A 21,100-nucleotide genomic window follows, 5' to 3' on the forward strand; every position below is an offset into this window, starting at 1 on the left:
CCTAAATTGAAAAAAAAAAAATACAAAAAGCAAAACCTCAGAAGAAACCTTCAACTCTGACAATTCTCCTTCTCGTGCCAAAACTTTAATATGAATTTTAGTCCCTCCCACAGCACCTCTGAGCTCCTCCCTCTAAAACTTTCCAAAGACAGAAAATTGCTAGTTCTGGGAAACATAAAGCATGCTCAACCCATTTCATATGTTCCAAATTGAAAAATAGGAAACAGTGATTTCTGACAATCACAGTAAAAACCTCTTCCTTCTGGTTTTCATCACATCAGCATTAGATCAGTTTCAACAGATTTCTTTTCTGTAAATTCCATATATAAATAGGAATTTTATTTCTAGAGTGATGTACCAGACAAGTTCATGGGTATTCAAATGCAGTCTTATTTTTCTGGTTTTCTAGTGCTTTCAATGAGAAGAAAACCAGCTTTGCCAAGGTGGGTGGTCTTGGAAGATTAGTTTCCTCTTTTTCATCAGCAGGAACACCAGATTCTTTCACCCTAGAAATCTGAGCCTTGAATTTTTTTCTACTATTATCCAATTGTATCAGTAGCAGCACCTTGTCCTATAGCCTATCTCCAGCTTTGGAAATAGGCATGTTTTTTCAAAGCTCAACCCCACCAACTCTGAGAGCAGGGCAGGAGTGAGTCACAATACCTCAATACCTGTTAGCATAACAGGATGCCCAGGACTGCCTCTCTGGGTGCTGTGTTTCACACAGTCCCACTGCCCTTTGTAAGGAACATGTCAAAAACACACTCTCTGGTTGGTGTGCAGGCTACATGTGACATGCCTAAGGGAGTTTTCCTCCGCAGAGAGGGCTTGCTCACCACTGACAGACATCTTTCAGTAGGACAGTGCCAGGGCCCAAGTACTCAGTGCTCTTACCAAACCTTTTACATCAGTTACAGTGGGGAATATACAACCAACAGCATCTGCTGGGATCTGGCTTTATACATAAAATACAATGTCTACTCAGCCAGTGTATCTATTGCACTTGTATTTTAGATACCTCATGTGAGTCCAGTTTGCCAATTTTCCAAGACTTTATTTTTTAGATAAGCACCATCAATCACCATACTGAATAAAATGTAATTTATATGTTTTGGTTAAAAAACAACAATTAAATTTTGTCATCTTATAGGAGCTTGGACATTAAGGAGTTAATTTGTTGCTATGCCTCAAACTCTGATGCTGATGGCCACTCAAGTAGGCAAGTTAGAACAGGTGGTGGCTGGAAAGGGGGGCCCTGCGGAGGTAGGGCAGCACCTTTCTGGGGCCCACTTCCCTCTTCTGGTCCATGGTGACCACATAAAGCACAGAGGGGATGACATGAAGGAGTCAGGAGCTATTGAGAAAGGGTCAATCCAGAGGAAGTGGATTGAGACCACCTAAATGCCCTCAAAGCCCCCTGGCCCATTACCAAATAGATCCAGAAAAACTTGGATCATGGGCATCAATGAATCCTGACTACTCATAGAAATGGGATGTGACACACCTATGCACAAAAATACTCAAGATCAAAAACCTGCCCAGTCCACTCTCCTGTGCCTAAGAGGATGAGGGGATGCTTAGAAGAAATAACAAAGTTAAATATCCTACTTCCATGGATTATTTTAACATGTATGCTGACAAATTGCAATGACCTGGATCTTACAGATTTACTGAGCCAAAAGCCACGTGCACATCACTGATTTTAACAGCTGCTTCTGGAACTCTCTTAAATGTATTTGTAAAACAACTCCTTTTATCTATTTATTCTTTCAGTTTTCAAATCTCTTTGGAGCTATGAAATGTACAATTAACCTGTTTATTTTCTTTGTTTGGATTTTAAAACTGCTTCCAAATAGTTCAGTTGGATTCCCCCTTGTTGCTTTAAAAAATACAGAATACCCATTTTCATCTCACCTTTGCAAAATAGTCACAGCTTTTTACTATATCCTTTTGTAAGATGAAGATCCTGCAGACAATATTCAGGAGTGAGCTATTCAAGGATGTTTTACTCTCTAGCAAATGTCATTTTGACTCTCCTTAGTGTATCATTTACCTCCAGTTTCCACAAAAATTAATGGTGTGACTTGCCTCAAGAAATTTTATTGTCTCACTGTTTCTGGTATTTCTTAGGGCACCTCTGTCACATTCTGAATAAAGCTGATCAAAGCACAGATCTAACAATGTACTCTTTCTATGCAGGAACTGTGTTTCAGTCAAGAGAGTTTCTGTGTGGACTCAAGCTGTTATTAAGTTAATCAGGCAACAACTTTATTGTTATTTGTTTCATTTGAACCTTGTTTTTTAAATCATGTCTAAACTAGCTACTTCACTGTTCCTGCATGATTTGTATCCTGGAATTATTGTGTTCATCCACTGTTTATATTACATCAGGTTTCAGAACCCCCATTAAGATTCTCATTAAAAACTGGGCTGTATAATTGACCCATGCCACATTTTTTGAAAACTATCAGTTATGTAGAAGCATTGATGCTTTTGAAATTTACAGGGACAATATCTCTTAGACTCTGTGCTCAAATGGGACTCTAATTCGTGATCATAATTTTGAAATTTTTTTCTAAAATATGTCATTTTATCCTTGTTAGTCACTATACCTTACCTATATTTTAATCAACATTTGTCTTTAGTTTGACGCTTTCATTACTTTATCCCTGAAGACTGGATGATAGCAAAAAGTATTGTTCTGTTTCTACCAATGCTCCCTCCATCTTCAGAAGAAAAGACCCTTTAAAAACCCTTAATAGGAAGGGCCTTCTTTTGCACTTTGGTAATAGAGATATTTTGCACACTAGATCTTTATTAAAGCACTGGTCAACAACATAGAAAAGCCAGAATCTAAACATTTCAGTCCAAGAAGGTTTGGGTCCAAATCTTTCACATTTCAGGATGCTAGCTTCATGGTTCAGGGTGTTTTTAATCAAATGCACAGGTCAACCTTAGAGTACAGAGTGAAATCCAGTATTTTAGATTCCCCATTTTCTCTTGGGTCAAGTTGGATCTCTGGACCATCAGCTCATGTACCTTTTTCTTAATTAGTCAATTATGCTTGGATACATACTTGGCCCCCTTCAAAACAGAAAATCATTCCATCACTGGTCAAGTTTGTACAGGAAACCTTTGAAAATGAAAGTTAGGACAGATGTATCACCAGACATACCTAAGCAGCCAGCAATGGATGTTGTGACCTGATGTGTTGGAGTTTAAGCACAAAAATCCAAAGAGATTTCTGCTTTGGCCACATTACTTTTTGACTTTGTTAAATTAACATCAATGTCCATGCTGGGAGGCATGTCCCTGTCACATCCATGTTGGAGAAGTCCCAGCCTTCTGTGCAGCACAATAGCCACATTCACACTACATTTTGCAAGAGGATCCTGTGACATATCACTATGTTCTTCCCAGTTTCACCAACACAGGCACACATGCAATACTAGAACTGTCCCCTGGCTATTATTTTAACCCTGTGTGCAGTTGTATTGATTTCTCCAAGCAACAGACATTGTGCCTCCAGATCACATACATCAAACATAAGATATTGTAACTTAACAGCTTCTTGTCATGCTCTGGAGTGGAGTGGTGTGAGGTGTTACTGTCATCACAACAAAATACTCACAAGGGATTCTCCTGCTTGGGGACTGCACTTTTCTGGGACTGTGCCTGTATCTCCTGTCCAGAGTGAGCCTGTGCAGCCAGGGCAGGTGAGCAGCAGAGGCACCTGTACCCCAGAGAGACACAAGACAGGCTGGTGAAACACAAGCTGCCCACGGCTTCTGGACTCAACAAGTTACTGATTCACAGTGCAAAGATAACCATTACTCATTTCATCTGTGTGATTGAAGGGGACCCTCACTCTCCTCACCCACCATCCCTTTCCTTCAAGAGTCACAAGCATTCAGCAATGACAGCAAACATAGGCAGCACCTTAGGTGCACTGCTTACAACCCAGGCACAACCCACAGATGCTGAAGACTTTCTTTTCCTAAGATTAGAATCATACAATCATCAAGTGGTTGGGATAGAAGGGAATTTTAAAGGTAATCTAGTTCCAAATTAGGTTGCTGAAAGTCCTGTGCGTTATTAAAGAAATAAACAAATTTTTTTATTATTATTTTAAAAATCATTTTAGACCCCTCTGAAATTGTTAATAAAATTATTAAAGAAGAAAATGAAAAACTTGGGTATTAAAAAAAAATCTGCTTAGAAAAAAGTAAAAGAATAATAAAAAATAAAGCATATTCACAATTCTCCAAAATTTTTGTGGACAATCTATACTTTTATGAACTTAAAGCTCAGAGAAACTGGAATTATTAGCACATGTGGAGGGGTTGCAATAAAAGTAAATCATTCATGCACCATGTGCACACAACTTATTTTTTTCAGGAGATACTTCAGTCTGCTTTTTTTCATTTTACCCAGTTAAATCTTTTTGTAATTTTAGCTATGTTTTTTAAGCTAGGAACCTAACTCCTGGTATCAGCTAAGCAGTCAGCCATGGCATTAATTCCAGTGATACCCAGCAAGGCAAAAATGGCACATTTCCAAGCAGAAACCCTTCTAACATGGCACATAGACATTTCCCTCTTCAGGCTGACCTCAGAGAGGGATGTGATTTTTGTCCTTTAACAGGCTTTCTAGCTTTGCTCTGGAAACAGATCATCTACCAGCAGACACTAATTAAAGCTTCAAGCTATCAAGATTTACTGTGTCAAACATCAATACAAAAAGTCCTTTAGTAAAGAAGGATGAGGGTGCTGGTTTGAGTTACGAAAACATTGACACACAGAGTGAGATTTACAGTGAAACTTTCTCTGCCTGAGAAATGCTTTTCATTTCAGCAGCCAGCCCGACATTAATTATGATTTTAAAAGCCTGCCTCTTACCTCCGTGATTTTTCTTCTTGCAGGGTATGAGAAAATTCAGCCTCCAGAGAGGTATCCATGGTTGGGGCTCCTTGTTTACCAGGCATGCAGGGAGATTGTCCAGTCTCTGCTGTGCTGAACAGAGCAGGAAGGGAGCCATGGCCAGGCAGGGAGCCCTGGGATGTTCATCTTCACTGGAAAGCAGAATCGATGGCTGGCAGCTCTATTACAACCTCTTCTTTTATTCCCATCCCTTGTCAATCTAAGACGACTAAAAAACCTCAGATACACTCATATGTCTTAAATATTTCTTATCTCCAGGTCAATTCAAATTTTAACTCAGTCATCCTGTTTAGGCTATTTAGTTTTTTGCTCTTTTTTTGATTAATCCTATTTTCTTCACGTCTTACTAAAACACTTAAGTTCCCCAAGAGAAATGCAAACATCTCCTATTATATGTGCTTTGTTTCTTCATAGTCACTCCTGACAGAAAAAAAATAAAAAAAAATTTAAAAAAATTTAAAAAATCAGGAGCTGTTTAAAATGCTCTCACTCTTTAAGAGAGCACCTCAAGCCATTTAACTCAAAAGGAAGTTAAAGTGCCTTTGTCTGCTTTGTTGATATAAGCATTTTGTGGAAAGGAAATTCCATCAGCTGTGCAACTTCCCTTAATTTCTTTGCCCACCTAAATCATTTACAAAAGTAATATCTATTTATATCTAACCTGAAAAACCAATGCCCATCTTCACTTGACAGAAAACATAGAGATAATCTATTAAAGATCTGTAGAAGTGTTTTACCATATAAAGTAAAACAAACCATCAAGGAAATGGTTATGTTCACACTATTCTTATTAAAATTAATATCTTTGTACTTTAAATGATTCATTAAGAACTTCTACACTGTCTACAGTCTTTTTCCAGTTTCATGCATGAGATTTAGGAAGTTAGATGTTTATTTTTAGGTAGAACTGTAACTATTCCTTTGCAAATTTCAAAAAAATAGGGTACCATCAACCTAACTTTTCCTACTTGTAAAATTGGTAGGATTGTAGCAGATATACAATTAATTACCTGTTACATTGAAAGAATGGTCTCACAAGTACCACCAATACAGGCATGAAATTTTGCAATATTTAAGAAACAGCAGCTGCAGCCTGTGGTTGTTGATGTAGCAGACTGGCCCAAAAGCACACCCTATTGTTTTCAGGTGGGCAGGGAGGTTGCTGTATACATGCTCTTAAAAAGCACTGCTCTAAACTTGAAAGAGTACCCTCTATGTATTTAATTCCAGAATAAATGTCAGCTTTCCCAAAATGAAAATAAACATGTTCCTGTGGCTGAAAGGCTCCACACACTACACACCCTTCTCTCTTTCTTTCCCCTTCTCAAATGCAAAGAGCGAAGCTTTGCAGCATGCTCTGAACAAACAGAATTATTTCACCTTAAAAGGAATGAACTTCAAAGTCTATAACCTCTCAAAACCCAACAATAAAACAACAAAAACAGGAACAAAATAACCTCACCACCTTGTCAGCAGCTATCACCCTGGTTACCCCAGAATTCCTATTAACTTGGAAATTCTAATAGAGTTTGAAATCCACCCGATCGTACCCACAGTTCAGCTACAAGAAAAGGTCACCTGTATGGGGGATGTTCCTTGTTTCAGGGCAGCTAAGTTAAATAGGTTTTAAAAGTAGTTAGGAAAAGAAATAAATGAGAAGCAATATATCTAAAAATAAAAAATAAAAAAAAACCTCTTTCAAAATCAGTAGTATCTACTGTTATTTGGCCAGTTTCTTTCTGTTTGTTGGATGTTTTAGTTCTGGCTAGCAGCTTATGTGTCCCAGCACTCAGAAAAAGCCTCTCCCCCCTTTTAAGAGCCCAGAAACTGAAGTTTAATGGGAAAGAATATTCTGTTTTCACCCTTCAGATAAGAATGTCAATCCACATTCTCAAGTTTCCACATAATAAAGACTTTTATTTATATAAAAGCAATAAGATGCAGAACACTTTACAACTCCTACAAAAGTGAAGTATAAGCAAAAACATCAATTATGACTTGTACTCATAACTTTACAAAAGCATTTATCAGTCACACTGACTGCATAACTGCAGTTACAACAATCTCTTGCAAATATATGAAGCCTACTACATATTGCAATATTTCACTTTGCCATCAGCATAAATCCATGTGACTCATTAACTTTTTCTAAAGGTATCTTCTAAACACTAGACTACAGATACCAACAGAAAAGACAGTGTGTTAAAAATATTATCAACAAATTTTAAAATTATTAGAAAGATACATCATTTACGGTGTTATTCCATGGCTCCTACTGCTGCAACTATATTGCTGTTTAAAAACTGAAGTTTTAAACCTTCATTCAAACAGTTGATTTATTTTATTGGATTGTGCTGTGTTGGCTGCATTTGAAGGATCCAAACTACTGAGCCATCTGCACCACAACTGCTTTCCAAGCTTTATCTTTGTCAAAATCCTTTAAGGTATTATTGGAAACCTAAAAGCAAACAAATTTCAGACAAATGTAAACATGAAAAAATGTTTTGATTAAAACTGAAGTTCAAGCAAATAAACACCTGAGAAAATCTAGCAGAATGCAAATGTGAATAGGTACAGCCAGAGCTATTAAAATATTCTATACATTTGTAAATTGTATCCTTTTGGATATTACAGAGTTTCTACTTAGGATATAACAGTGTAAATTGTATAATACTTGAAATATATGGGTCTAAGGAACTTGGCCAAATTTCTATTTTAAACACGTTACTTAAGACATTTTTTCAAGACTTTTTCTAAAATATGACTGAAAGCCTTCACACCTGAACCTTTAACCCCAAAGCCAGAAGCAGCCCCCATGGTGCAACTGAAGCAAGATTTACCTACAGACATGCAAGGAAAGTAAGGTCTTGCCTAAGAACACAGACTTCTGAGAAGCCAAAGGGACTTGCAACCTCACCTATAACATTACTCATGTGTTTAAATACTAAAAGGTAGGCAAAAAAGTGTTGCTTTTGCAGAGAAAGTGCTCCTTTTAGCATTTAACACCTAAGTTCTCAGTGACTCACAAACCAGGAACACTTTTGTCAATAATCTCCAGCAGAGATCTGTCTAGCCATGCCATGACCCATGCTCCAAGACATGACTTGCAGCAGTGGAAGTGCTGCTGTGCTTCATCTTTTATACAGAACCTAAGGCCCAGGACACAGATCCAGCAAATAAACAACCTACACCAAATATCCTCAGCAGCCTGAAGGGACATAATTCCAAAGCTTTCCGTTTCCATTAGCAGATGTTTACTGACTTGACTGATTTCAGTCTCTGCTCCCTGTGCTTTCTATCCAGTGCTAGACTGAACCCAGCACTCTCCTTCTAGTGAAGTAAGCATGAGTTACTCTCTGAGAGTCTTTAAGGATACAGGGTTTAGCTCTGTACAGTGGAGGAAAGCCTAAGGGGTACAGTTCTGTGTCCCATGTCATGCCCAGTCATCATCTAACCAGGAAACTATTATCTCTTGATTACAAAAGTAAGTTTCATAGAACAGCTTTTAATTGTGGTCTGAATTAAGATCAGAATTTAAGACCACAAAACATTATCAAAAAAATTATTTTAAAATAGCCATTTTCAAATTTTCTAGTGGGTATAAATACAAACCTCTGTTGTTCTGTATTCCTGTTTCTTAACCTGTGATGGTGTCCATGCTGAATCTTGTAGTTTCATTTTTGTCTTGTAATTCACACACTGTATTACAGTTCCAATAGTAAGGCATGCCTGAATTAGCAGCATCAACATCAGAAGCAACAGGAGTACATCATAAGATTGCTGAAAATAGACATATGTTGTTAATTACTTGAATAAAATATTTGATAATGTTCCCATCTCTATACTTTAAAAATTCCTATCTAGACTTTTTTATCAAATTATAATTTACAGTTTATTTCAGCATAAAGTTTCAACCAAAATTTAAGTGCCTGAGTTCGTTGAAAGTAGAAGAGATCTATAGCTTCTAAGAAAATGTTAATTTATCAAATTATCTTTTCCTTTGTAAACAGAACAGAATTGAGGAAGCTATCTTCTAAAATAGTGTCTTACTGCTGGTTCTGACCTAAGCAATGTCACAGCTGTGCTTGGGCCTGGCCCTGTGCCTTGCTGGCTCTGACCTTGCCCTGCTGACCTGAGTTCCTGGATGACCTTGGATCTGCCTCAGTACTGTGGACTTGCCTGGCAATCACTGCACCTGGCTACTATGGCTGGACCTGCCTTTCTTTACTATTTTTTGGGGTGCTGTAGGACCTTCCAATGAAGTCACCATTCTTTCTCTGTCTTGCCGTTACCTCCTGCTCCAGAGTTCATCACCCTGTGCTGAGCAGCCCATTCTTGTAACCACACACAAAGCAGAGTGAGAATGTAAGAAATGCTCTGCAGGGCCACACCAATTGTCTAGACAGTGCAGTCATCTGTCTCCAACATGGGTGACCGAAGCTACTTGAAGAGGGGATGTGAAATGTCACCATTCCTGAGGTTCAACAACACAGTACACTCCTCCAGAATAAGAACAGGATCACATACTCAGAAGTTGATTTTCCAGTCCCTGAGATACCAATTTAATAAACATTTTCCCTCTTTTCTTCTCAAGTTACAATACTACCTAATGACCAGTGGAGACTCTTAATGACATTGGTCTAATGCCCCTAAGTGGTTCTTTGAACAACATCAGGGACTGGCAAACACTTTGCCAGTAGAGCACAAGAAAGCTCTTCAGCAATGCACAGGTAACATTTCATACTGAAATGCTTTAAACTTTGAAAACTTTTTCTTCTCTGTCCAAATCCTGACTTTGAATAAATACAGGTGTAAGCTTACAATCCCAACGATTGGTAAGCATCCTAAGAAACAGAAAAATGTACTCTTCAAAGACTCCTAGAATCTTTAATTTAAATACTACAAATTATAAAAGTCTCAAGGAGTCTAGCATACTATATATTATTTTTACTGTGTCTTTAGAATAAAATCCTATCTTTTTAAAACTACAATTTCAGGGTGCCAATAGATGTAACATAATTTCAATTATATAATAAGTCAAACAAGAGTTTTTAAATAATTTCAATAACATTTCATTCAATCTTTATAATGCAGTACCTTGTCTTCATATATTCCCTGATTTGCTACTGCCTTGCTACTGTAACATATAGAAGTTCATTTTTCAATTGCATAAAAACACATACTTTAACAGCAGGTGGATAACTTTTAAAGATGTCAACAACTTGCATGATACTGAAGGATAAGTATGCAGAAGCAGTGAACAACAAAGGAGAGGTAACACTGCTAATGGCAATCAGGACCTCAACCTAAAAAATAAGATAATAAATGTTAAATAATAATCTAAAAAATTAACTCTGGTTTGTGACCTATGTCTCCTTGAAGCAAGCATAACAGAAGTGTGTAAAACAGTGTAAGATTATACACAAAAGACAAATACTAAGAGCTATCCACATTTCATGAAGATACAGAAGCAAGATTTGTATAACCTAAATTTCCTAGCCAAAACACTGCTGGCTTGTAATTCATATTTCATTCAATACAGATGATGACATTTTTGCTTTATTTTATAAGAGCCTTTGATACACACCTAGAGGAAGTAATACCCAATCTGGAGAGCCAGTATAGAAGCCACCATTTATTCCTCAATTTATATGAAGCAATGAGAATTAAAAACAGATATTGCAGACTTGCAACCTAAAATACCTTACGCAAATAAATTTGAGTGTCCTGAGGCAAATTTACTGCCACAAAACAGCAGCTGAGCTTCACTCAAATATCACCCCTACAGGATTGTATTCTGACTTCAGTTGTGGTTATGCCTCATTACTCACTTAAATATGGTCACATGACTGTTAATTAGAACAGATATTTTAGGGAGCCTTAACTACACATCTAGAACATTTAAGGAATAAATGCACTCTACTGAATATTATTAGTTATTGCTGCTAATCACAAAGATGAAGAATTTGTTTAAAATAGGTTCTAGGTCCAGCACAGCCTGCACACCTAATTTTCTTCTTTCAGAAACCACAACAGATAATGAAAGAAAAAGGGAACTTCATCTCAGGAGCTTGAAAGCAGTTCTTGCCATACCATATGAGGCATGTCATTTTTCTATAGTAGTATCTTTTCCCACAGAATTGCTACAAAATATCCAAAAACCAAAACAAAACAAACAAAAAAACCAAACAACCAACCAAACTCTTCAAATTCTTTTCTAGAACTGATTAAATGAGGCCTCCAAAGGACCTGCTGGAGTTCTTTTAAGGGATACCAGCTAACACTCCTGCTATGTATTTATTTGTTACATTTTGTGGAAGCAACTAAAAACAAGTGAGCAAACTTGATTCGTGCCCACTATCAGGCAGAGTTTCTTAGCATTATTCCACTCTAATTAAAACGTCCAAGAATTTTACACCCTTACCAGACATTTACTTGGATATTCAGCAGCTACATGACTTGCAATAGCACTTGGAAAGCACTAAAGAAAAGAGTGCAACAAAATAAGTATTTATTAACTTGAAAATTACAAAAATTATAATTGAGTTACAGTAATTCCCACTATTCACAGCTTTTTTCTTTTGTGAATTTTGAATGCTGAAAAGCTTGTTTATGAACTTTTTCCACTTCATGCAAAGGGATTTTACAGACACATGTATAAACCTAGTGGTCATTGTCTTCTTTCCCAATCAGTTCCTTTGTGGCAAGCAGGGTGGCACAACATCCTTTCTGAATCCACTGCTCCTGGGTACAGGCTGCTGTTAGGGATAAGGGTTACCAATCATAGTCTCAGACTTTTAAAACAGGTAAAACTGAGAGATTAAATAAGATATTCTAAGGATTTTACCATGCTAAAACTAAACTAAACTTTTCCTTTTGCAGCCTGAAATATTCTAAAACCTATGACTTTTTTTGACAGAACACCTCACTTCAAATACACTTGTTTTAATACTCATTTCTGTTTTACTGAATTGAGGACTGAGAATGTATCAGAACAATTTACTGAAATATTGCAAACCAAAACAGATGAAAAATATTGCATAAATGTATTAAGTAATTGATGTTTGAATTAATTTGCTAAGCAGCAATTCCCAAACAGCATTAGAGCCAAATAAATACTCCAGTGGGGAGGAGAAAAGTGAAAAAAAAAATTTAATAAAAGCCATTGTTTTAAAAGAGTAGCTTCTATTTGCACTACTTACAGCAACTAAGATCCAAAAGAATGTTACTGAGAGGTATGGACCTGAGACTAGAACATCCATATTCAAAGCAATTATTCCACCAAATACTGAGGAAATTCCAATAATCACCTCAATTACCTAAAACAAGTAAGAGCACACAAATTATTAATAACATATTTGAACATGAAATTTCCTACTTGCATATAGAAAGGACCTCAGTGGAAAGAATAAAATGCATTTATGCTACTAGCTAGGCATAAAGTCCATGTTTTCCATATCTAAAATATGGCAAAACACTAACTAGCTTAAGTGAAAACAAGATCAGCTTCTTTATACATATTTATGCTTTCATTTATTAGCTCCACCGAACAATAGTTCAGTTTACACTGTTTATCCTTAAGTCATTATATAGTCTCCTTCTCATAATAAAGAGTAGTTGTGATTTATCTTGCAATCTTCTAAAAGGAAACATTTTACCATATATCTCTCATTTTTGTCTTTATTCTTTCAGTTCTTAGCTACAGTGATCTCTTCCTGGCTTTAAAGAACCTTAGCACTGACAAAGGTGAAATAATAAATTGACTCAATGAAACAATGCTTTTCTTACTGAGTATGACTTCAGAATTCGAGCAGGAAAGCTGACATTGCTCAAAACAATGGCACTGTCGTGTGCAGCATTCTAGAGGGGAATTAAAAAAATCATTATAAAAAATATACAAAGCAATACATTTATTTCTAGTACCTTACACAACCTCTTACAGGTCCTAACAGTGGTATTTAATATCTGTTTGGCCCAGAAGAGGTGACAGTGACACATCATGGTCTTTTCCAGGGTCAGACAACAGCAATTACATTAAAACCAAATTATTTAGTACCAGTTTAGCTGTTCTACAGCCACCATTAAATAACGAAATATTTTCATCTTGTCTCCCTTTTCCATCTTCAAAGAACATACTTTCTTCCTGAGCCTTCAGATTTTACAGATGTGGATTAGCACGAGACAAAGGAGGACAGGGCACTACACAACTTTATCAACCAGTATTTCCAGTGTCACATTGTGTTTGCTTCATTCTAAAAGAAGTACTGTTGTAGAAAAATGAGGGTGGGTTTGGGAAAGCACTAGTGAATAAAGAAAATTTTATCAATAGCCCCAAATCCTGAAGCCAAGAGTCATTGTGCAGATACCACCAAACCAGCATACAAGACAAATACTTTCTCTACATCAGGCTTCAAAAAGGTATTGTTTGCATACATACAAGTTGTAGTACTTTAATGTTTCAAACATCAAGTTTCATTCTACAAAACAGAAATAAAACATTTGCCATGCCCATTCATGGGATATTCAAAGAACTCTGTGCTATATAATTTTCAATGGGTAATTTTGAGTGGGGTCATTGCACTTTTAAAAGCTAAAAGAAGAAATAACTGTTTAGTATTGTACTTTTATTTGTAGTGCAAATATAGCTTTAGCATGCAAAGTTATATACTGGTGTTGCCAACAAATTTTTGGCACATGTAATACAGGAAAATGGGGAATTTTTTACCATGCACAATCCTTAAGGGTACCTACTTTCTTTCTTGTACAGCAGTCTTCAGTAGACCTAGCTGAAATGATCACAGTAGTTGCCATGAAGATTTCCAGCAGAATAAGTAGAATCAAGTTGAAATTTATCTGTCAGTAAAATCCCAGACATAAATGAGTTATGTCTTCCATATGAAAAATAAAGGAAGGGGCTGAGTCTAGCATGATTAGGCAGGTTGTCTAGTTTCTGTCAGATTTAGACACATCTACTGATAACATACTTTGTTATCTATTTTCTTGGCTCTTGACAAACTTCAACAACAACATAATACTCAGAATGCCTAACCTAAGAAAGAAAAATTTACTTCATTTATGGAAATATTTTGCCTGAAGATTCTATCACTGTGTTCCAGCAGAGGAGCTTATGAGAAGGGAGTGTTTGCTGGGTACGTTTGCTTTTTGCAGCTCCTTCTATGTGAACCCAGAACACTGCAGCAACTAATGGAACATTCTCAGGGAAAGGAGGGCCACAGGTCACAACTCCTAGGCTGCAATCTCAAACAGTGTGCTACCATATTGGACACTGAATGAAAACACAAACCAAAGAACTTCATCAAGGATCCCAGTTCTGTTCCCTGCTCAGTGCTGGTAAAGCATTCAAAAACACTCTTCATGGGTTCACGATGCTTGCAGACTACATTGCAAAAATATGGATGCTGCCATTGCTCATATTCAAGAGACAAATAAGTGAATGCAATACTTAATGTTGCTTTTTTGTTCCTTATTATTCTCATGAAAAGAGGTAGACACCTACACTGCATGGACTGAATCATTTCCTAGAGGCACACAAGTTAGGAAGAGTGGATCTCCCTATCTTGTCTTCAAAAGCACCATGTTTTTCCATCAGCTGCTCAAAAAAACATCTGGTAGTCAGTCAGGCCATTGGGGCAAAGTACCAAAAGTCTAGCAAGAACTGACACCATTCCAAACCTATACAATTTCAGCAAACCATTATTCAACAACTTAGAACAGAATTATATTGTTTCCTCATGTTAGACCTGCTTCGTTGATGATGAAATCTCCATCTTTCTCTGACACATATCTTGCACCACATGTTTTTTGAAAAATGTAGTAAGCGGCAGATTTAGGAGGCTTTTTTGGATACTGAAATTCACTTTTGCTTAGGAAATGATAATTGAAACTATGTGCTTTGCTGCACCCAACAGACTGTACAGTTGTACTAACTCTGCAAAGAGTGATAAATGTCATTGAGGTAAATTTCTAGAAAATGTGCTACAATAAAGAATATAGGACTTGTTGGGCAAAAGAAGTTTAAATGTGTGGCCTGCAGAACAATTTAATCCATATTTAAAATTCCCATGATTTAGACATGTTTTGACAGAGCACTAACACTGGTATGAGCTGGCAAGGCCTCACGTTATACTTGGCAGTGCAGTGCCAAGTAGATGCACAAGTTTGAGTCCAGAAGCACTGTAACTAAACTGATGGACTATCACACTTAGTCCTAGGTACAAGAAGTAAATAACAAAAATTGAAAAAGTAAGAGTAAATAAATTATATTCTTGTCAATATTATTGCAGGTAACTAACATTGGGCAAAGAGAAATGTAAAGTTGCTGCTGTATGATCTCTCCTCACAGATCAAGCAGGAATACTGGGATACTGGCAGCAAAGTAATGACATGTGATCTCCAGCCATCTAATGTCCTCCCCACCTTGTTTTTAAACAATGATAAATGTATCACAATTAGTAATTGTTTTAGTAACTTACATTTATAGCTGATGGATTGAGGACAAGTTTGCATCCAAACCAAACTAAACATGTCGTTGTAACAGCAAATGTGGAGACAAAGAGAATCTGAAAATTTGGTATCTGAAAAACAGTTTCAGAATGGGATTTTTCTCTTATTTTAAACATAGGGGGAATATGAACACACATACAGATATATAGAGATAGATTATATAGATAGATCTACATATATAGAAAGATACATAAAATTGACAATAAAGTTTCATACTTACCACATTAATTTTATTCCTTGCTATAGCAAAGCTCACAACTGCTGAAGGAATACACTGGGAAAATTAAAAGAAAAGACTAGTGGGATCTTCTGCACAATGAATTTTATATATACTTCTATAGATGTATTTTATCTGTCTGAATTCATACTCAGTACACTTAGACAAACAGAAGATCAGAAACTCTGAAGAAAAAGTTTCACTTGACAACTCATTAGTCACAGTCGGTGTCTGAGAATTACAAGAAGTTTAAATATACCTTCCATATCCCTCAGTTTTGACTAACTACCCAGCAAAATGTGATGAGTAAAAGAAAGAAAGTCTTTCATGAGGTATTTCATGCCTTTGCTAGTTTAAATCAACTCTAGGAGGCCTTGAGCAGGAGAAAACACTGCTACTCCCAAACTGGACCTGCACATTCTTTAGACAGACATCATCCTCACTGAGTATGCTAAAATTTGCCCAATCTCAAAACAGTTCTGAAGAACCTTGTGAAAATCTGTTGAGTCAAGACACACTTGGAGAATTGTGCCTGGGATGTCCTTTTGGCTCATTGGGAACTATGTTTCCCTACTTGAGGACATAGATAAATGGAAAAGTCATGCACCAATAAAAAGTCTCACAAATTAATTTCTCTATCCTTTCACTGTTCCCCATCACAACAGACATGGTTCCATTACAGATCCAACTCTGTTTTACACAAAAGCTTACTAAAATGATAATAAAAGTGTTCTTATATTAATCATGCAATAAATGCCACATTTCTAATTCTCTTCCCACACACCTGAACATAAATGGCTTAACAATGGAACACTATAAAGAGATTAATACTGATATGTAAAATTCTTGGCAGCACTTCCTCAACACCTAAATGACCTTTACTGAACATAATTAAAACATTCCTCTATGTCCTGGATACACAGGAGTTCCTAGAACGCTACAGGACTATGTTTAGGCAACTGAATGCAAGTACTAGTCCAGATGGTGACAGTCTAGAGAGCAACTCAGGTCAGGCTAAACGAGACACTTGGTGGCCAGCTGGCTCCACATCTCTCTAGGCTCTTCTGACTGCACCAACATCACCATCTGCAGCAGGAGCTCCAACACCTTCCTCACATACAGACACCAAACACACACACCTTCAAACCCAATGTGATAACCTGCTGCAGCCAAAGTTCTACCAGGTCTTTGGAAATTTTCAAACATGAAGTTCAAAGAGTCAAGATCGGGGCAGAGAAAGAGACATCTCAGTAACTAAACCAATGTTGCAGGGAGTTAGGTATCTGTGAGGATACTGACTTAAAGTCCTCCAACTTTAACACCTTTAGTGGAAACCCAAGTGATAACTCATTCACAGAGCAACTCCTGGGACTTGTTTGTTTCAAGTAATCTTGGACCTAACTTAAATATATAAGTCAAGCTGAGAAAATAACAACAACAGAATACTGCCATAAACAAAGCAAGTACATGAGACTTATTAATATCTAAAGCGCAAACTAAGTATATATAATACAGTAAACATGTATATGTACACCTCAAAGTACAGAAAAAAATACTGGGCTCTGGAAAATGTCAGCCATCTTTAATGCATATTATTTTACTTTAATGCATTATTTTACTAATAAAATAATAATATTCAAGAGAATTTTAGTCTGCTTCGGTACATGGATATTATGGCAAAATAAACTGAAAAATTAACACTTTGAGATATAAAATAAATACATTTTGATAGCATATAGCCAGAAAACTTTCCAAATACGTAGCAAGAAAATTTTTCTTAAAATCAAGCACAGAAAAACTGCTCAGCAGATTAATCTTGCATGCCAGTGGTGAGCTGATTAACAAAAATGGTAGCACAAACCCAGCTGTCTTTATGACAACAGTTATTCCTTTAACCATGAAACAAAAATCCATTTAATGAACTGTTGAATATAATTAAATCTTCCATGAAGAAAAGCAGTAGAAAAAGAAAGAATAAAAGACATAAAACCACAGAAATCATTTACTGTTGCATTTGCTGTCAAACAACCACAGCAAATAATTAAGAATGCTTACTGAACCTGCTGCACAACGTAAATAATCCATTTCAGATGGAAAAATATTTCCCAGATATAGTGAAAATCCAGAAGTAATAAGGAGGCAAGTCTGCAAAGCAAAAAATAAAATAAATTTATACTAATAAAACTATTTAAAAAAAACTAGTCAGACATAAATCAATAATCAACCCCTTTCAAATTGAGCTACTTTTAAGAATGCAATTTTTGTGTGAATAAATTTGAAGAAAAATATCAAAATATGCTGACTTCTGAAGATATTTTGCTGGTTACCAAGACCTAATAATGAACAATGTTCATGTTTAAATCAAGAATTTTGTCCTGACCTGGCAAATACCTCAATATAAGTCAAAAGGTAACTGCAGTGTTTATGAGTAAAAATGTTTCAGAAACCTCAGCTATGTCCCTACTTTGCATTCCCTGCTTGAGTCCACCAACATTCATTATGCATATGGGCAGCTGGGCAATTGCCAACTAGAACATAGCAGTAAAAATAGTATTGGGATACATTAATGAAGTTTCTTCCACTATATTCCTACCTCCCTCCAAATTCTCTTCCTGTCTTCATTCAGTGGCACATCCAAAAATGTTCAACTGCTCCTCTTACCTTAAAAGGTTTTTTTCATAACTACCACAGTTACACACACTGCAATAAGCCATTAGTGTCTTCTACTAACATTATTTTGGTTTTCCTTGTCATTCCTATGAGTAGGCATTTCTTTGAAGGAGCTAGGAAAGCTAAGAGACAGAACTGCTCTTTTATTTTATTTGGTTAATTTTTTTCATGTTAGAAAATTATTGGGGGTATTTAAAGAGTCCTTGCCAAAAAAAGACAGAAAATAAGGAAAGCATATGTGCATGTACAAACACACACAGAATTTTGGCAGACTGGAAGAACAGTCTATGGAACCACAAGTTGAAATTGTGCTTGATGCTCATCAAATGGTTTCTGCACCAAACCAGCCCATCAGCCACTTTGATGTCACTGTACAGTTGGCAACTGCTCCCTGAAGTAGATGGTTCTGTTCAGTGCTCAGCATGCAGACTTTCTCTTCTGGACACTGTCTTTCAGATGGGTTGATAGACACTAAACACTTGGAAGAAAAATCTAATTGGAACTTAATCTAAGAGTTTATTAATAAAATTGCATTTTCATTTTATTTTCATTTTCCCATGAAATTCATTCTCCTTGATAATATGACTTCAGCAAATGATCATTAAATATTATTATCTCCAAAAATTTACAACTACTCAGTAAATTACAGACAGTTGTTCTTTTGGACAATTAAGTGTGAGAAAATTTAATGCAAATATAGCCAGCACTTCTTTTTATGTGACAGTACATCTGAAAGGAAATCCAAGCCTTGCAGTTTGTCAGAAAAGAAAAAATGCTCAGCTGTTTCCACAAAAATAAGGCAATACTTTTATTCACTGTGCATAAACAAGCAATTACCATATTAACAGTGGGACAATCTTAGTTCTTAATAAAAGTACGCTTCAAAACACACAAGCTGACAGAAAAAGAAAAGATCAAATTTTAATTGCAATAATGAAGTTTAATTAACTTGGCTCAGAACATGGAGAAGCATATGATGTACATGCAAGATGAGTATCCTGTGATTCTAGCAGTGAACACAAAAATTCAAATCACTGTGTTGTTTGTGTAAGAAGCACAAGTATATACCTCACCACACTAATGATTATACCAAATAATTATGCGGCTATTGAACCCTGATAGATTAATGTGGCAATCAAGTACCACACATCTTTTTAATGCCAAAATGCTGTCATGGCAGCCAGAGTACATTCAATAGTTAGAAGTATTTTTAAAAGAATACATATGGTCTGCATACTTCATATATTCTACCAAAAGGCACTGCTTATACATACACATGGGCTGATATTTACCACTACCAAACTTATTCTCTACTTGTATGATTAATATCAATGATAAAAATAATACACTACCTCTGATTAGTAAAAAAATAGTCAAAGAATACCAGCAGTCTACATTCCAAATTTGTTAAATATGTTTCTATTTTTACAAAGATTTTTTTTCAATACTATCAGTGATGAAATTCTTAGTCTTCAAATGATGTCAAACAGAACAGAGCACTAGGCACTAAGAACTGGGCACTAAGGCCTCTATTTTGAAATTTGCTATAATTTAAAGTACTTACTCCCATCAGCAAAGAAAATATCCATGTTTTGTAACTAAAGCAAGGATGCAGCCTCTTTGACAGCTGAAGGTCACTGGATTTGATATCTGGTATATAATTTCCATTCTCTTGTTTTCCCCGCTCCAAAGTTGGCATCCTGTCATAGCTAAATTCTTCTCTGTAACCTTCTTCCCTGGTCATAACACTTCACAAAGGCAATTAAATAATAATAATGCAAGTTACAAAGAAAGAGAAAAAAAATATAATTTAGACCCTTCACATACCAAAATCAGTGTTCAACTAGGTTTTTTTGTATTCAAGACGAAATGAATAAACACAATGTTTAGCTACTGTATGTATTTACATCTCAAAATATGTAAACTTTCTAACAACTTACTTGCACACCTTAACTAAATTTCATCCTACAGCCACAGTTCATAATGACATAATAAAAGTACCAACATATTTAAAGTTTGTGTATCTATGATACCTCAGAAAATTTCTATATCAAGATCTAAGAACCAGTTTTAGAGGTGTTTAGTTAGTGCATACCTCTATAACCAAAGCTTTTTTCTTTTTCAACTCTAGGACAGCAAAGAAAATCAAACAGGTTTCAATATAAATTGCATTTGATTTCAACACTTTTTATCAGCTATCTAAAATGACAGACTTCCCTATGAGTCCCATGAACACACACACCCACAATAACTCAGCTACAGCAAACTGTTTCTAATTTACCCTGTACCAACCATTTCTCTTGTTCACTTCATCCTTTTTTGCTCACCTCTCTGCTTCCCAACCTCTTAAAATACCACAAGGAGCATCTTATATTAGAATTAAGGTACTGTAGATTTTTCAGCAGTTAAAAACCTTGGTGCTTACCTTCCACTGAAAAGTGAACTGTCAGTTTAAAGCAGCCCTGTGAACACAGCTGCCTGTACACTTTGTGATATTCTCACCGTTCAGTGAGTCATGCCGGCTTTGAAAAGTTCTCCCTTACACTTTGGCTTTCAACAACATCTATTCAGATATGGAACAAAAGCACAGCAAGAACTTCAGTTAAGCCAGGGAACAGGAAAATGCCTCCTGAATTTTAATTAAGAGAACACACTAGAAAATGACTGTACTACATCTCATAGGGCTGCCTCCAAATCAGACCAACAAATTAAAAGTTTCATGTCCCTTTTTTATTTGAGTACTACCCCT

General features: G+C 36.2%; 1 protein-coding gene across 2 annotated transcripts; it reads right to left on the reverse strand.

Annotated features, from left to right (window-relative positions):
* Positions 1-6,828: 6,828 nt before the first annotated feature.
* MLC1 (modulator of VRAC current 1) lies at positions 6,829-20,868 on the reverse strand. 2 transcript variants are annotated; one of them, XM_054275942.1, is made up of 12 exons: positions 20,777-20,868; positions 19,916-20,099; positions 17,737-17,826; positions 15,685-15,738; positions 15,434-15,535; positions 13,692-13,793; positions 12,729-12,800; positions 12,143-12,259; positions 11,365-11,421; positions 10,124-10,246; positions 8,553-8,720; positions 6,829-7,398 (listed from the first exon to the last, which is right to left on the reverse strand). In XM_054275942.1, exons 2-12 carry the CDS (start codon positions 20,093-20,095, stop codon positions 7,324-7,326), a joined length of 1,140 nt encoding a protein of 379 aa, XP_054131917.1. In that variant the 5' UTR covers positions 20,096-20,099; positions 20,777-20,868; the 3' UTR covers positions 6,829-7,323. The 2 variants fall into 2 exon arrangements, with proteins under 2 accessions (XP_054131917.1, XP_054131926.1); XM_054275951.1 differs by lacking the exon at positions 15,685-15,738 and having other exon boundaries at positions 15,434-15,520.
* Between the last annotated feature and the right edge of the window lie 232 nt (positions 20,869-21,100).

The sequence above is a fragment of the Melozone crissalis genome, unplaced genomic scaffold (assembly GCF_028551555.1).
Source record: "Melozone crissalis strain CALT ecotype California unplaced genomic scaffold, PUWL_Pcris_2 ptg000004l_1, whole genome shotgun sequence".
NCBI classification, from domain to species: Eukaryota; Metazoa; Chordata; class Aves; order Passeriformes; family Passerellidae; genus Melozone; species Melozone crissalis.

Coding starts and splice junctions, on each gene's coding strand:
- MLC1 (XM_054275942.1), bottom strand. CDS start 20,095: ATGACCAGGGAAGAAGGTTACAGAGAAGAATTTAGCTATGACAGGATG. Junction 11,422..12,142: donor TCTTTTGGATCTTAGTTGCT/GTAAGTAGTGCA, acceptor TCTTTTCTTTAG/TGCTTTCCAAGTGCTATTGC. Junction 7,399..8,552: donor AGGAATACAGAACAACAGAG/GTTTGTATTTAT, acceptor GTTTGCTTTTAG/GTTTCCAATAATACCTTAAA.